The sequence below is a fragment of the Tachypleus tridentatus genome, chromosome 4, assembly GCF_004210375.1.
Source record: "Tachypleus tridentatus isolate NWPU-2018 chromosome 4, ASM421037v1, whole genome shotgun sequence".
In the NCBI taxonomy this organism is placed as follows: domain Eukaryota; kingdom Metazoa; phylum Arthropoda; class Merostomata; order Xiphosura; family Limulidae; genus Tachypleus; species Tachypleus tridentatus.
In genome coordinates this window covers 89,301,176-89,319,863 of record NC_134828.1, presented here as the reverse complement: position 1 = coordinate 89,319,863, position 18,688 = coordinate 89,301,176, and the positions used below count along the sequence as shown (strand labels likewise).

General features: G+C 33.6%; 1 protein-coding gene across 4 annotated transcripts in view; it reads left to right on the top strand.

Moving 5' to 3' along the window:
* LOC143249656 (dual specificity protein kinase CLK2-like) overlaps positions 1-18,688 on the top strand; it is a 46,282-nt gene that overhangs the window by 16,493 nt on the left and 11,101 nt on the right. For 2 of the 4 annotated variants that reach the window (XM_076499918.1, XM_076499916.1), the window contains 4 exons: positions 5,645-5,738; positions 7,882-7,948; positions 13,414-13,527; positions 16,071-16,161. In XM_076499918.1, the coding sequence (XP_076356033.1) occupies positions 5,645-5,738; positions 7,882-7,948; positions 13,414-13,527; positions 16,071-16,161 (366 nt within the window). Of the gene's footprint in view, positions 1-1,638; positions 2,942-5,644; positions 5,794-7,881; positions 7,949-13,413; positions 13,528-16,070; positions 16,162-18,688 lie in introns of those variants that run through there. The other 2 variants (XM_076499917.1, XM_076499919.1) reach the window with 2 other exon arrangements.

Genomic DNA, 18,688 nt, shown 5'->3' with positions numbered 1-18,688 from the left:
CTAAATTAGGGACGGCTAGCGCAGATAGCCCTCGAGTAGCTTTGAGCGAAATTAAAAAAACAACAACAAAGAGAAACTGGAAAAGAATGCAAAGGACGCTAGCGCTTTGTGGTTAAATATACTTGCTTCCAAGAACTTGAGCTTCATGTAAATATTACTGTGGTGAAATAACTTCACCAAAGAAGATGATTACTCCTTGCATACATTGTACTGTTGACGAGATTATCTGGCTCTTTATTTTTTTTAACTCTTACGTATGTTTATGGCCTGGCATGGCCAAGCGCGTAAGGCGTGCGACTCGTAATCCGAGGGTCGCGGCTTCGCGCCCGCGTCGCGCCAAACATTCTCGCCCTCCCAGCCGTGGGGGCGTTATAATGTGACGGTCAATCCCACTATTCGTTGGTACAAGAGTATCCCAAGAGTTGGCGGTGGGTGGTGATGACTAGCTGCCTTCCCTCTAGTCTTACACTACTAAATTAGGGACGGCTCGGTGCAGCGGGCTAACAACCTTCTCACTTAAATACCTGATGAAGAATCCGCAAGCGATTGCGGCCCTATGTTCCTTGATGGAATCTAATTGTGATAACTAACTAACATATGTTTATATATCTAATCACTTTAAACGTTAATTAAACTGTTACGACAGTGTAGACTTCAAGTAGCAAATATTTTACGTGTTGAGTTATTGACAAGATAATGTTTTTTGTGCGTGGATGTTTGAGAAGTTAACAGGTAAATTTTGTGCATAACGAACTTCTCGTGAACTGTATAATTAATAACAGACGATAAATTTGCAAATATGGATTGATTTATGAAAATTCTCCTGAATTAATTGAAATATAATGTGAAAAAAACCTTGGCACCAATATCACTGATAAAGGAAGGAGGACACTGGTGGATCCAAAATTAACTCCACGTTACAAGTCACTGAGGGCAAACTATATTTCCCTGTGATTCTAAAACCTAGAAAGCTATTTTCAAACTGATAATGGTGGAATAATTTTATCCGTGTTTAAAGCTGCTTATGAACTTCAAGCATTGGACTTGGGCTATTAAATTTTGAAATATTTTAGCTAAATCTATTTTATAGTAATAAACTATCGTGTCATTTATTTTATTACGATCATACCAATCTAGTAGCATGAACAAAGATACACAGGCCTGGCATGGCCGAGCATGTAAAGACGTGCGACTGAGGGATGCGAAACCGCGCCAAACATGCTCATCCTTTCTGAGTCGCGTTATAATGTGACGGTTTACTATGCTCGGCCAGTAGCCAAGACTCTTGGGCTAACAAAAATTTATAGTTACAAACAAATACTAATGACATGACGTTTAACTGGTTTTATTGAATATTTTTAGCCATCTCATACAAGAACGCTGTTTTTATCAACTTATTCAGAGTTCATGTTATTTGATTCAAAAGCTAGAACTGAGACGTAACTGTAATGAGTTACATTACTTTTTCAAGGACTACCACGCCTGTCACTGCTATTTAAGTTTATTTTAGCGTTTTATTATAGTTACTAACTGAACACTTTTAGAATAAATTATTTCTCCAATCCAATGCGAAGTTTGCATGAAATTAGTAACTTGGCAACCTGGTCAAAGAGAAGAAGTTATTTTAAGAATACAGTTGAGCAAGGCGGTATCGGAGCACGAGAAGATGCGCCAAACAGACGCGGTTTAATTCTTTCTCGGCTAAATTATCTTCTTTCGCGTTATTATTAGAAGACAGAAACAAACTATCTCATAGTGTGTTTCGATATTCATCCTCGAGACAGTTTCGAGATTTCATCTACTTCTACCATCTTTCAGCTTTTCTCTATTAATTAAAATGTAGGAAGTTTGACTTGAAATTTTGCTCCATGTCGTATGTCGTGTGTTTCTCGAGGAAACGAACAGTTTAAACGAGTATGAGAAAACAGTGACACGCCGGATTTCCAAGAGATGACTTATGATTGTGAAGTTATCTACAGAGAGGTGAATGTTCAAACTGTCATTCAGTCTAAAGAGAACAGTGTGTAGGTTATGTAAGGATGACATGAGAAAACTGTGAAATACCGCGTCGTCAAATTAGTATCAAGTAGATTTTGGATTATCTACACACATACCTATATATTTTCGTGTGTACTTATATGTTTATCCAAACCGTAACGTCAGATGGGATGCTTACAATGTGCCAGCCAGTAGGAAAAATAAAAGGAAGCAAAATGCTCTTATAAGTGTATAAGAACGTGTTTTTGCTTTTCTAGCTCACTCTGTCTTCTATTTACGTGGGAAGATGTCATGGGTGATGGATATTTCTTTAAACACAGAAAAATTTTTAGTGTGACAATCTTATTCGATTGTAAGAATTTTTAGATTACATTTGTTTTTTTCATCTCGGGTGCTCATAAATTGTTGTTGTTCGCTCTGATGAACTTTGTACTCTGTTAACAAAGGAAAACAAAATTCCAATCAAGCCTTGTCTTTTGATCATAAAGAGTACATTTGAAGACCGTGCTGTATTCGTATTTGTGTTTATTATTTGTTCGAGGGAACCTTTTTCCGTGTTAGTTTTTGTGTTAAAAACAAACAAACCAAAATGTTATGTGTTAAGGAAGATGAGTTACTGAAAACACAAAAGGAGATCGTGTTAAGAACATTTCAGGATTTCAGTGTGTGTTGTCTGCACATGTAGAAAAATTCTCGAATAGTTGAAGTAAGCATAACTTTAAATTACAATATCAAAAAAGTGGCCAAGTTTCACAAGGACGAAATAAATACTGTACTGAATCTGCCCAAGCGATCATTCAAACGACGAGCGGCCCCGCCATTGTGGTACAAAATGTTTCGGTCGTGCTCAAGTTTCTTACAGCGGTTTTCGTCCAGGTTGAAAGTCCAGCCAGACAACGACGATCATCTAGGACAGAAGGAAAGCGTCAAGAAGTTAATATCTGTAGGGAGTGTTTGTTTTATTTTTTACACTGTGGTATGACACATAACTGAGCATACAAGTGCCAGGTTAATTACTGACACCTCAGGTAGTTGACTCTTAACTCATCATACTATTGTCAGATTAATTGCTGACACTTGCGGTAGTTGTGACATATAACTGAGTATACTAGTGTCAGATTAATTACTGGCACTTTTGTTAGTTGTGACGTAAAGCTGAACATAATAGTGACAGGTTACTTACTGACCCCTTCTTGTGTTATTACATCTAACTCGAAATCAGCTCAGCGGTAATAGTTTTACCAATTTGTCAATTTGTCTCTGAAGAATAAAGGTCCATCTTTCGAAAGCGCTCGGTTTTTTTGGTTTTTAATTCAGTTTTACTGATTAAGCATGTTAATAAAGACCTCTATATACGAGACGTTGTGATTACTTAACTTGTGTTTTTCTATCAAATTACTAAATAACTAGACGTTTACCAGATATCTAACTTGTTTAATGTCTTGTTGTGGTACTGTAAAAATTAGGTTTAGGTTCTTGCGACGTTAATGCTGAAAAAGTTTAGTTCACTTAAAACGAACTTTTAAACTCTTTACAGATGACCAAAGATTCATGATTCATCAAATACATAAATCCAACTTTTATCATAGTGTACATTTACTCGGTTCGTTTGTGTGTGTGTGTGTGTTGTTGAAGAATTATTTGGTAACTCGGCAAGATTTTGGGTTAACTTCGAAACTTTGTGTGACGAAATGTGAATAACGAAGTATTGGAGCTTTGAATGGGTACAGTTTACAATAATAAGGACAATAGGATAATATAATTTGTTCTCAAATAATAAGGAACTTGATGAAAGAAAGGTTTTTAATTTTTTGTTTTTCACGACTTATCTTTCTCCGTATACGATTTGTTATTTAATTAATATATCTCAGGTCATCACATACGACAATATAAATAATTGGCTTCGATGCAAGTGGTAAGATAAGGAATTGTCATTAAAATGTTTGTATGAGACGTGCCACTAGCCTTGGTAATGATTAGATTCGTTTTAGCCTTTTACTGAAATTCTATCACTAGTTCTTCCGTTTACCACTTCAACCAGTACAAAATATACAGCATGTAAGACGATGGACGATTTCTGCATGATTAATTTAAATGACATTTTGTCTTGAAGGTTTTAAAATGAAATTTTACAACTTGACCGTATGTTTTGTTTGTTTTTCGAATTTCGCGCAAAGCTACTCGAGGGCTATCTGCGCTAGCCGTCCCTAATTTAGCAGTGTAAGACTAGAGGGAAGGCAACTAGTTATCACCACCCACCGCCAACTCTTGGGCTACTCTTTTACCAACGAATAGTGGGATTGACCGTTACATTATAACGCCCCCACGGCTGGGAGGGCGAACATGTTTGGTACGACCGGGATTCGAACCCGCGATGCTCGGATTACGAGTCGAATGCCTTTACCACCTGGCCATACCGGTCCTCTTTGTCTGTTTTAGAAAAGGTTTTTCTTAAACTATATTTTGCCTGATCCATTATCAAATTTTTGTTTCTTGTTTCCAAACCAGTAGTGGAAGGAAGCATACAGAAAACACTACATGTTTAAGAACATACACGGCTCCAGGAGCCTAGAGCTTTAGTATTTACAGCATAGTTCTGAAGTAAGAACTTGTGAATGTTCTAGAATTGTTTGTTAAACATTATTATTATTTCACAAGAGATGCTTGAGAGGGGGCAGAGAAAGTTGGCTTTGTGTGGGTATCTCATTTCAGTTGGTGCCACTATGTTCTAGTGGCAAGTGTCTCCAAATACATCTTAATTGGGTTTAAGATGGCATGTGTATTTAGTAGAGTAGTTAAATGTTTAATTGTTATCAGAAATAAATTTTAAAATTCTCTAATATCTATTTCAACTTCAACTAACTTTTTTCAGTCCAGTTAACAGAGTGACACGTAACGATAATACATGTATTTATAAATGTTTTCCTACTCTAGCCTTTCAGTCAATATTTTAATTTATTAATTTTAGACATCCGTAATTTTTTTTTCGTATTATAAAAATCTACGTAATGTTTAATTGTTTTCATTTGTATAAATATTGTATTCATTGCTTATCAGCTTATGATTACGATTTCACATTTATTGAATTAAATATTTGATTATTTTTTATTTTGCATATACATGTGTTAAGAGCTGTACTCGTGTGCTTAATAACAATAACCGCTTATTTACATTTGCAATTTTCGCTAACTCATGCTTTGTATTCCTCAGCAGATTGTATGAGTGAAATTGTTAAATTTTGGCTGCATTTGCTTGTTTTTTTGAGAATCGCTGTTTAACTTATTTTGTATTCTAAATACAGTAAAAGGCGTCAGATTTTAATAATTTGACCATTAAAAACAAATTTAAGAACTGAAAGGAATCGTTGAACTTATTTTGTTAAAAGCGTACTGTATAGTTAATATTATTGAACAATTATGTTCATACGAGCGTGCCTCCCTTGTTTATATTATTTACCATGGTGCTGAAAAATGGCGGTAAACTACCCGTGCTGTGGGCACGTGCTACTTCGTCGTCATCTGAATTTCAATCATTCTAACTGTGGATGATTGCCACGTTGTGTGCACTGACCGGCTGTCTTATGGATGGATTCCACGTGGTGGATTGGCTGATCTGACTGATTATTTGGGGGATTGCAAACGGCCAGTCAACCCATGAACAAAGTTCCAGGCCGCCTAGCGTCGAAGACGATGATGAGGGACATCTGATCTATCGTCATGGAGACATCCTGAGAGATCGATGTACTCATCTTTTCGTAACGTGTCCATTTCAGTTTTTGACATAATATGTTTTATTGTAAGATATGCACGTATAATTCTGTTTTACTTATATTTTCTTAAGTGTGATAAAATAGCAATCTCTTGTTCTGTCAATCAAAACAAAATTTGTGTTGAATTCGTTCTTTATCTTATTGCAAAGATGCTTTTATAATGTCTTTGTTAATTGGTCAGTTTCATAAAGTTATAAGTGCCAGAATATCTGAATCAGATTTGTTTCAGTTAAGTAAACGTTAGAAATACTGAACGACACTGATATTTCACTTACGTGAATTAACTTTCCTAGACTAGTGTTTGATTGAAAACACAAGCGACTACCACACAAATCAACCTATTGTACCTTTCTAACACCGTAATACACCCAAATATACTCACGTCCTTAAACCAAGATAATCTGTATTCGTGTAAATGTTAAGAAATACACATAAATTTCTATTTTTGTGAAAATTTGCCAACTTATTGTTATTATGTGCTTACTTGTTTGAAGAAATTATTAAGAGTAGGTACAACAAATATTTAAAAGTTTATTTTTTTCAATTGTTATATATTAAAACACTTCCGTAATGAAGATGAAAAGTTTACACTTTAAACATTTGATAAAATGAAGAGTGAGGAGATAAACAGCAGCTAAACAGTGGTAAGTCTACGGATATACAACGCTAAAATCAGGGGTTTGATTCTCCTCGGTGGACTCAGCAGATAGTTAATGTGGCTTTGCTATAAGAAAACACACACTCTCTTGACGAGAAGCAGATTGACAACATATATGAGGTTCACGTGATTATGTATATAAGTAATGTTAGATACATTTATGTATATAAGTAATGTTAGATACATTTACTGATAGCATTTACATCTCTCTGTGTGTGGTTTCTTATAGCAAAGCCAAAGCGGGCTATCTGCTGAGCCCACCGAGGAATATCGAACTCCTGATTTTAGCGTTGTAAATCTGTAGACTTACCGCTGTACTAGCGAGGGGTTTACATGTCTGACAACAGAACAAAACAATGTTAAATTCTATGTAAAAACAAACAGACACAAGTGAAAAAATTATCGAATTATCTAATATCAAAAGTAACATGATTCACAGATAGAGGGCGAGTTAATCTTATTCATTATATGTTCGTCATCATATAGAAGTCGATGATACATATAATATAATACATATAATAGTCTGTTGGGATACTTCTCTAAGTTATGCAAGAGAGGAAGAAGAACTCAAATGTAACACTTAGACCAACCTAAAGACGAATAATCCAGTAGAGCTGGATGGTTTGGACTCTGGGTGATTTTACATCACATCTATAGGTACGGACATTTGGTTATAGCGTCTTCTGTTATTTGCATTTTTCTCGTTACTTAGAGCATAAATATTACCTCAATCCACCAGAAACGGTTAATAGAGGTTAATAATTACACTCCCTAGCTCTACTGAATGCAAGTGTTTGTAATATTCATATTTTATGGTGTAATACTGTTTTATTTTCATCCAGAAATGTTCCTGAGTATCAGCTGTAAAAACGAAATATTCGGTAGTACTACGCATGCACAAAGACCCAACAGTAAATATCGAACACTAGTCAACGAAAGTTTCTACCTCAACGTTTTATTTTATCCGCCAAGCCGTTGTTATGTTAAATATAAAATATTTCACAGTAATTCGTCCAAATGAATTATAGCATGCTATCCATATTTGTAGCTTTTCTTTGATGTCATTCACAAGTCATGAATTTATCTAATCTTTTGCGAGTTTACTACGACCGATGCCACATTTAAAACTAATGAATTTGGATTTTTTAAAAATATTTATTTGTTTCATGGGATGGATTTTAAATCATGTTTCCTATCGATAGAAGTAGTGTTGTTCCTATCTTTTGTCACAATACTTGTTAAGGTGTTTAAAGCCGTTGAAGTTTATAGGAAGTGTGGTGAAAATTGTTGCCTATCATTGTTCAACATAACTTAGATTCTTTATAAATAAACACGTCAATTTACACATGTTATTTCATGAGAAAAAGTTATGTTTTCACTGTATCACAATTATGATTGAAGGCAAATGGTGCATTTCTAATATTCTCGTTAATGGTGTTCATTACTTTATTTTTAGATAATGTTATCAATACTCTGGGAGAAGGGACATTCGGTAAAGTAGTCAAGGTTGTGGACAGTAGAACGTAAGTACTTAGTCTTTTACATTGAAGATAGTTTGGTTTATGTGATGATAGTATTGATAAATACGTGGGTTAAGGAAACATTTAATGGATCGTATGCTGTACAAATTTTCATGACAAGAGTTTTCTCTACTTTTAGCTTGTTAAGGTTCTACTATAGTTACAATGGCATCGTCTTGGTGTTCGTATAGAATTTTAAATTATTTTCTAAGTTTGCGTTATAACTTTCTTCTAAAAATGCTACAAATAATGTTGATTGTCTATTTTACCGGAAGCCGGAACGCGATTATCATTAGTTTTTATGTCCGAATTCCAAGCATACTTAGTTTCTGACACTTTGTTTGTTTGTTTGCTTTTTGAATTTCGCGCAAAGCTACATGAGAGCTATCTGCGCTAGCCGTCCCTAATTTAGCAGTATAAGACCAAAGGTGGCAGCTAGTCATCACCACCCACCACCAACTCTTGGGTTACTCTTTTACCAACGAATAGTGGGATTGATCGTCACATTATAACGCGAACATGTTCGGTACGACGGGGATTCGAAACCGCGACCCTCAGATTACGAATCGAACGCCTTAACCCAGCTGCCCATGCCGGGCCGTTGACACTGTGCAAGTAGTCACATTGATTACGTTTCATCGAGAGTTATTGTATGGTTATTTCAACCAGCTTTTATATCACTTGTCTTCCGGTATCCGTTATTAAAACAAGAATAACAGCACTTTAAAATTATGTTGTTTTTTTTAATCACACTGATTGGTTAGTTTGAACTTATCAAAGTTGTTTGTAAATTACTTGTTAAAACTGTTTGGATGTGTAGCAAATTTTATTACATAAAACAATAAAAACCAGATTATATTGGTTAAAGAGCAGGATTATCAAACGCCCTTTAGTGATACATCGGCGTGGCTGTGGACTTACAATAATGATATAAACCGAGTTTCAACATCCATGGTGGGCAGACCACTGATAGTTTGTTGTGTAGCTTTGTACTTAATTTCAAATAAACAAGATTATTAAACGAGTAACATGTATATACTGGAACAGCACAGTTTCTACTTGCGTATTAATACTTAATAACTTACTATTGGTTTGATTCCTTCAGCGATTAGCTGAAGGGTTTATATGTTAAAAATTGGGTTTCGATAAACACATTTCATGCTAAAGTACACTCTTTATTTTGTGCGAAAATAATCAAGTGCTGCCGTCTTTGGGAAAAAGATATCACTAATGTGTCCTTATTTTTTGTTATTAAAATTGTTTTTAATTTATCTGATGCGTTTCTGTTAAATAATTAATATTTTCTAAAATCAGTAACATTCTTATAGTCATCAGAAAACTAAATAAAATTAATATTTTGAGTGAATTTCGCAATGAACTCCAGCAAGGGAGGTTTATAGCTCGGACAAGACAACTTGACAACTCTATCATTTTGTAACTAGTAAAAGTGATTCATTATTTCTCTTTATCGGCTTAAGTCTAAATATTCAGCATGATTACACCAATTCCAAATAACGTTTTGTGAGTACATGAAGCAAAGGCATGCTTCAATGTAATTAATTGGTCAAAACAAATCGTTTTGTGGCCTCAAACAAATCTGTAATTGTACAAACTGTTAAACAAACAGTACACATGTCATGCCTTCGCAAGAAATATCGCGCTACTGTAATAGGCCTAATAAACAAAAACATCTAACATGATATAAAATATATTTGTGGTTTGAAAATATCCTTTCATCCCTATATGACTATCAAATTATTTAAATTATTTTATGTATAATGCTGATGTTTATTACTAGATTACAAACTGAGGCCTTTTATTACTTCGCCAAATAATAATTTGAAGATCTTTAGTTAATTACGCCCTACTGGTTCAACATCCATACGCAATCCTTTGGGAAAGGTTAAATTAGACAGAAATAGAAACTTATGCTGTTTGGCATCACTACTGGAAAATAGATCCTCCCTTTTTTTCGCACATTATTCTAGTATACGTGGAACAGTTCCAACAAACCAGGAGAAATATATATGTTAAAACGGCTCGTTTTGGTTGAGAAAATTAAAAAAAAAATTCTCAACCCAAACGAGCCGTTTTTACATACATGTTTCTCTACAAGTGGGTTTTCTCGACAAACCAGGAGAAACCACGTAAACATTTCCCTGGATATAACGGCCATTACCTCAAGTAAGGATTTCAATGTTCAGAGAAATTACTAATGGGTGATGTTAATTTCGAGGAATATGTTGATAACCAAATCGGCCTGATGTAGTTTATTGTTACTCATTTTTATGTACCTCTGGTGAGAGAGAGGGATGTTATGAAACAACCTACTGGTTTTGGGAGTATCACCGCTTATCTCGTCTAATTATTAAATAATAAAGCAAGGAAAACAGGGCTACTCAACAAATTAATTGTGAAACTTTATTGAACTCACTTATTATTGTACTACATTCAAGCGTATTCTTAGAAGCGAATTTTAAATTCAACTAAACTAACTAACATTGAGTTAGAAAAAATAACATAAAGTAAATCTCCTTGATCGACACGTCACTCGCTATCTTGCCAACGCAAGTGACTGTTTTCGTCCAAATATCTTGTGTCATGTGACACAAGACTTCTTATATATCCCCTCAAGAGACAGAAATAACTGTTGTCTCCTACGTCTATCATTCATGGTTTGTCATTAAGCTTACATCTATATATAGCAAAGTAACGTAAAAGTTGCAAAGTTTTCAGAGTAAGTCAAGCGTTTTGGATTATATTAACTGGAATCATTTTCTTCTTGTGTAATAATCATATTATGTAGAATCTAAACTATCAATATATAACTTAGTAATTATCAACAGTCTTCCAAGAGTACATCTTCTAGTATTTCGCAAAAAAATGTTCTCATTAAAAAACAACAAAACAAAACCTGAAACTTTTAAAATGTTTACCAGAAGACAAAATGTATTCTTACTAAAGAAAGAGAACACGTACATGCTTGCTCAATTAAAAGTATTTATGTGTTAATATCAAAACTGTATTATATAAACAGTAAGCCTACAAGGCAAAAAACAAAATACGTTATTGCCTTTAATTAACGCCCTCTTCGGTATTTTTATAAGACTTATCTTATGTGGAAGGAATGTTAATCTCACATATAATCTTTTATTATTATTACCGTTATTTCGATTTTAAAACAATGAAAAAAATAAACACACATACACGTAATGTTGAACTGCACAAATATTATAACTAGTGCTCCCCCTTTGTCGTTTGCAACGCCCCCATTAATTATAGAAAATACGGTAGTTCATATCAAATGTATTTTTGAATAGAAATATTGTTAGACACAAAGCTATACAAAAGTCTGCAGACATACCACTGGGTATCAGACCGTTCACTTATAAAACTGATGTGTGCAGTAGGAGATTGAGTGAAGAGTAAGCTTTAATAACAGTGGCTCCATTCTTTAATTAACGTATTAAAATGTATTAAAAATAACTACACGTATCATCAGTACCGTAGTATAAAAATAGAAGGTTAACTAATAGGTAACGGCTGCAATTCTTAACGATGATATCTCTAGCAAAGTTCTGTAACATTAGCAAGACATAAGTACATTTGTCAGACACAAAATTTCTTTCTATGTATAAGGTCTAGCATGGTCAGGTGGTTAGGGCGCTCGACTTGTAATCTGTAGATCACGTGCTCGAATCCATGTCCCACCAAATATGCTCGCCCTTTTAGCCGTGGGGGCGTTATAATGTTTCCGCCAAACCACTATTCGTTGGTAAAAGAGTAGCCCAAGAGATGGTGAGATGACTAGTTGCATTCTCTCTAGGCTTATATTGCTAAATTAGGGACGGCTAGCATAGATAACCCTCGTGTAGCTTTGGGTGAAATTTAAAACAAACAAACGAACTCTCCATATAAAGGCAATACGAATTTTTGTGTGTGTAAAAAATACAGAAAGCACTAAAATTGATTTGAACACGTAGTTAAATGGAAAATTAGTCATGAAGTGCGTACAGAAATACGAACAGTTTAAAACATAATTTGAAAGGATCCTGTACCTAAAATGTTTATTTTGGTTTATAATTAATGCTTAAAAGTGGTAGTTATTAATAACAAATAACTGACGCGAATGTATCCTTACTTTTATTTAACTAGATTGCGTTTAAAACACAAGTTTGTAACCACGTAAATATATAGCTATGTATTTTAAGTATATGAACGCAACAGAGAAGATTTTATTTCTTTCCTCAAAACATTCATTCACCATAGAAACCTCACGGTTGACGAAGAAACCAAGAATGTAAAAGTTTTTTATTTCCAATACGTGTACAAAATGGGGAAACATTCAAACAAAGGAAAAAAACACACATAGGTTTGCTTCCGAAGTTTTGCATAAAGTTACACAAAGTGCTTTCTGCGCTTAACTGTCCTTAATTTTGAACTGATAGATTACAAAGAAGGCAACTAGTCAACACAACTCACTGCCAACTCCTGAGCTGCTCTTTTATGATGGAATAGTAGGATTTATTCATCAGTGTTATAGTGTATTTAAGTTCCCAAAGAACGGAGTGTGTCTTCGCAGCAATAGGTCGCAAACCATGAATATTCAGATTCACAGCCAAATAATGCCGATCACTTGTTCAAACCAGGGCAAAAAATAAGAAAAAAGATAACAGAGTCCATTCGATGGCTCTGAGAAAACGTATCATCAGAAATAGACTTTTTGTCACCACGGGTGGTTCGCCATCATTACAGAACTCAAATAGAACATATGATAGTGAATTTATTAATCAGTTTCTGATCTTGACGGAGCTGAAATAATATTTTTTCTACAAATTTAAGTTCTATAGACCGAATACACCACTGGAACAATTACAGTTTATCACTAACGTTATGAAATATGTTTAGTCATAAGAAGCAAACAGTAAAATTAGATAAAATAAAATAAGAACTTTCGTCGAGTCGATCGATCTCCAGCAAAAGAAAAACTGTAATGCAAACACTGTGAGCGACATTCATACATTTTAATATGGCGTATTGTTTCATATGTGGAAAAGTTATGCGATATTGCTTTCAGTACATTTATTTTTAATATGCGAGTAGGACATGAACTGTGTTTCAATACACGAGAGCGGTATTGACAAGAAATGATAAGACGATAACGATCCAGACGTCAAAGACTCGTCAATGTACATTGTTCATTTTTTTCGTCACATTTTATTATGCTGCATTAGTTCGGGAACAATTTGCAAATTTTTTTTATCGAAACTCGTTCTTTAGCGTTATAAGTCGCCATACTTACCGTTGAGCCACTAGGGGGCCCACACATACAAGAAAAAACGTTATATTTTTGTGATATTTGTTTAGATAACAATACAGTTAAGATTAATCATTTAGACTGAATTTAGAAAATAAAGTGCATATTAAATGTATTTGGAAAGAGTTTAAACATTTTTTTAATCTTTCAGTGAGAAACCAGTAGCTTTGAAGATAATAAAAAATGTAGAGAAGTACAGAGAGGCTGCAAAGTTGGAGATTAACGTGCTTGAGAAACTAGCAGAAGCAGACCCTGAAAATAGAAGGTTAGTCCTGATCAAACTACATATATACTCTAAATACGATTAAGTATGACTTTGTGATATCATAAAATATAGCTATGTTGTTACTTCTTGTGATTCTTTGTTTTTGTATTTGTTCACCTGTTTCAAATTTGTTAGGACTAAAGAGTTGATGTTTTGAGGCAATACTTTAATCACTGTTACTGGTACTTTAAACAATTTGTCATACTTTTTGTATTATTCGTATAATAATATCGAGTATTTAGTACGTTATACGAAGACTTTTTTTTTTTTAATAAGCAAGTCATTTGATCATCACATCCAATAACTAGTGGTGATATAAGATGTAACACAACTATATTTTGACACTGTTTGGATTTGGAAGTGGTGTGATATTACTGTAAGTTAATTGCTTTGAGAAGGGTATGTAAAACTTTTCCCGAAACAAAATATTTATACATAAAGATCATAAAGATGCATTGGTTTGTGCACTTATAAGTTTCAAGAGGGGTATACTGTTTTTATGCTATAATGTTGGAAAACGAAATAATGTAAAGTGTACCATCTTGTAACAGGTAATAATATACAATAAAAAAGTAGTAAAAGCTGTTAGCATGTCCGAATCAACAGGATACAACATAATCAAGAAGGACCTTTGTTTGGAAAAGCTGCACAAGTCACATGTACACAAGGTGCTTCAATTTAATCTTATGCATACCTAAAACAGATATATAATGGGAAGGATATTCATGTTATTCCATACAAAGACATGCTCGTAAAGTCACTAGATGCACCATCTATGAAGACTTCTGTGAGATCGGACTACTAGAATTGGCACTGAAATACCGTTTTCTTTCTGTACTAGATGCATTATTGAAAGGCCAAAAGGGATGTGTGCTTTGGACATATCAATCTTACCACAAAGTCTTTTGCATTGAAAGTTATGCTTCAGAGCTATTGTTAACGATACATGTTCGTCAGATAGAGCAAAACTAAACATTGTGATTTGGATTTTAGCAGCGTGATGAATCTTCAAAATTGCTTTAATATTTAGTTATTCAACCTCCGTATATACAGAACAGGCATGACTTAAACAGTATATAATTGTTGTCTTTATTTTTATAATTTTATATTTAAAATTGTTTTTAGAAAATTATTTTCATCATAGTCATACATATACTTTTTTATTTTAGCAATTTTAATTTTTAAAAATGCTCTTTTTAAAAGTTTAAGACTCCAGTTTTATTTTTGTTGCCTACTAAATATTCTTATACGTATTTCATAAACTTAATTGTCTTTAAATAGTTTTAAGTAGTTACAAATACTTACCTATTGATTTTGATGGCTTTTTAGGTGACTTATACTGAAACTAATGAACGTTTTAAGTTATTTTGTATTCAGTTGTATTGTTGCACTTATATTTTTATTTGTTTCGTTTAACAATATATTGTTCTACTAGCTGGAGTAACCGTTCCTTGGTTTTTTGTTTTGTTTTGTTCGAATTTCGTGCAAAGTTACACGAGGGCTATCTGCGCTATTATTATTTATTATTATGCCACTCGATTCCATGAAGGAACATAGGGCCGTAATCGCTTGTGGATTCATTAACAGGCTGGTTTTTTTAAGGGAGCAGATTGTTAGCCTACTGCACAACCCCCAACCAGGAGGAGAAACCTGAGTCGTCCCTAATTTTGCAGTGTTAAGACTAGAGGGAAGGTAGCTAGTCATCATCACGCACATCCAATTCTTGGGCTACTCTTTTCCCAACGAATAGTGGGGTTGACTATCACATTATTACTCCTCCACAGCTGAAAGGGCGAGTATGTTTGGAGTGACGGGAATTCGAACCTTAACCACCTGGTTATGCTGGGCCCCGTTCCTTGGACGTAAAAGTTATGTAAATTCATAATTAATGAAGGTTATTGTAAGATACGGAAAGTTGCTTCCCTTATACGTAATTGTAAAAAGCGCAAAAAAAAACGACATAAAATCGCAAAATACAAAATGTGAAGTCACAAACTTGCCCGTATTTTCACATGAGCCCAACAAAGTGTCATGAATATGTGATGGAAATCCATCAACAGGAGACGTGGAAGTAGTAAAAAACGCCTATAAAAATCATAAAATACAAAACATAAAAGTTGTACATATCTTCCAATGGATCCAACAATCTCCGCACCATATTTGGTGAAAATCTATGTGGTGCGAAGTGGTAATAAAAAACGCAAAAACTTCCATAAAAAGTGCAAAACGCAAAAGTGAAAATTTATATGTACCCCGCATGGACTTAATGAACTTCCATATCAATTTTGGTGAAGATCTATCCATACCCTGCGAAGCAGTTATATGTACGTAGGACAGACAGTGCTATTATATTCATATAGATTAGTATTTTTTCAATTTGTTTTTATTTTCTCGACTTGTTCTTATGAGTTATATGTTTTAATATCAATAATTTGTTAATTTGTTTTGTATCCTAACATTAGTGAGGTACAAGATATTGCGTCCACTTTTATTCTTAGTGACAGTGCATCATAGATCAACAAGCTAAATGTTTCTATTTCTAGATTATGGGTCACCATGTTGGATTGGTTTGACTATCATGGACACATGTGTATAGCATTTGAAATGCTAGGACTTAGCGTGTTTGACTTTCAGGTAAATACTGCAGGTACAATATTTCAAAATATTTTAATTTTCAGCTTATTTTATTCGTGAAAAATATAGCAAGTTATTTAAATTAATGAGAGAGATAATAGTTTCAGATATTTTAAATTTTGTAACATTAAAGAGATTAAATTAATAAATATTTTCTTAGCAGATGCCAAATAAAGGACTTGAGGATCCAGGGCATTTTTTTTTATCAGGGACCCTTAGAACTGAACGTCATTAAATAAGTCAATTACAATTCAAGACACTTTAAGCAATACAACAACTCAAGCAATGGGTAGATATATACAAAATATTAGTTCTAATATTTGTAATAAATATAAAGCAATAACAACGAATTGTTTGTTAAATGGCAGAACAAATATTTATGAAAGAACAAGATGTAAAAACATGTTATTGAAGATTATAAAATCGTAGGTTTATATTAAACGATTAAAATTGCTGTTATCATAGTGACACAGTTGTAAACATGTTGTTTTCAACAACGAGTCTTGTTTTTAATTATATTTTTTATTAGCTGTGCCATAGTGGCTAACAGAATGGCTCCAAGTACAGACGTTTAGCTCATAGCTCTGTTATTTCTTAACCGATTTAAGATATAATTATAGTTTTTGGACTTAAGAGGTTAAACCCTTTCGAATGATGTATTTGACCACACCAAAGGACCACATAAAATAATTTACTCTAAACGTGCCTAAAGGAATTTCAAGTGACTCGGCTATTGAGGATTCCCTTTTGTTTTTCATTTATCGGAGATTTCTCAATTCGAGGATTCAAAGCAACTTTATATTGTTTAGTGTGCTGTTATTACGTCTATATTCTAAATAAACAGTAATTATTGTATCATTCTTCATTCTTGACATGTAATAAGATCTGTTTCCATACCATGCTTATTTAACTTTAAAAGAAATCGTTTTAGATTGTTAATTTAAATAAAATAGTTATGAGTTACAATTATGAATTATTCTACATCATTAATGACTGTTGTATTAGGTTTACAGTTGTGATATAACATTAACGTTTTTGTTTATTTTGATACCAATCTCTTTTGTATGTATGTATATGATTGTACTCTACATTTAAAATAAAAGGGCTAACGTTAAATACGTGTGGAAAGTGGAAAATAACACCATAGTGATACACTAAATACCGACATATAATTAGTTATGTAACATTTTATGTTGTTATATTGTAAGAATGCATCTCTATTTCGCTTGATTTTCACATAATACCCACTTTCATGTTATTTTTAAATCTGATCAGTTTTGTCTTGGGGACCACTTAATACTAGTTATTGTGTCCACATAATTCTTTGAGAGTGTTATCAACTAATGGAAGGTGAAAGTTTTTGATAGAAGTGTAGACTTTTAAAGATGTTTAAGTCTAAAATCTTCCCTCCCCAAAATACAACAACGCAGATGCAAGTGACTTTGTAAATTTTTGTATCCAAGGTTATAATTATGATTACTATCGGACAACTAAATCTTTATGTTGGATAACTTTAACAAGATCGAGAAAGAACTTTATACTGAGTAATTATTGTTATATATACAAAATAATTGTTGTAGATCGTTGCCTATCTATCTGTAGCCTCAGCATAAAGAGAAAAACAGTAAATAGACGAGAATCAAGCGTTAAAGTGTCAATAACAGATCTCGTAAGTCAAGCTTGAGGGTGAGAAGACTTGTTTCAGTCCCATAATTGGCTCCTAAGTTCATTTGGACTTTAAGAAATTGAGTCAGTGGTATTTAGGTGTCTTTATGATTCAACTAACGGACTTGTATTTGAAGAACCCTGAGGGGATTAACATAATTTAACAACATTCCGTGTGACGGTTTTAATTGCGACTCAATTATATTTGGTGTGTTTTGAAGGAGAGGATCAAATACATAGAATGTAGCAGTTAACCTTTTAGTGAGGTCACTTGAATCAAATGTTTCTCTGCTTTATGGCAGTGACTGATGTTACGCTGTCACGATTGATTTATGACTTGTATAAAGATGAAACCCAAGAGTTTATGTATCGCTTATTCATCAGCTAAAATTTAGAACCCCCTTAGAGGTTATGTACATCTAATCTTTAACTCAGTTCAAAATTTTGGGAGCTTAGCATTGCAGTGACTGAAGAGTGTAACAGGATCAACCATCGTACTCTTATTACATTGTATATTTCCTGTGTCAGTAGTGGTTGTAGTAATGTTATTCAAGAGTATCCATATTTGCCGAAGTTGACTGTTTCAGAAAAGTAGATTCAGTTGTATCATTGTGAATTTGAAGTACATCGTTATCAATATTCGGTAGAGTAGTGGGTCTCCCAAAATATAATTTCTGCTCTGTTGTTCATTTTGTTGAAAGAACATTTTATTATATTTTTTTTCCATTCTCATTTTTAAGGGTAGTTTATTTATAATCCGTTACTTGTTTTCTTAGAAGTTCATTACAGACTTTTAATTTTATTTACTTTAGTATTGTATAGTGTTTTCTTATAGCAAAGCCACATCGAGCTATCTGTTAAG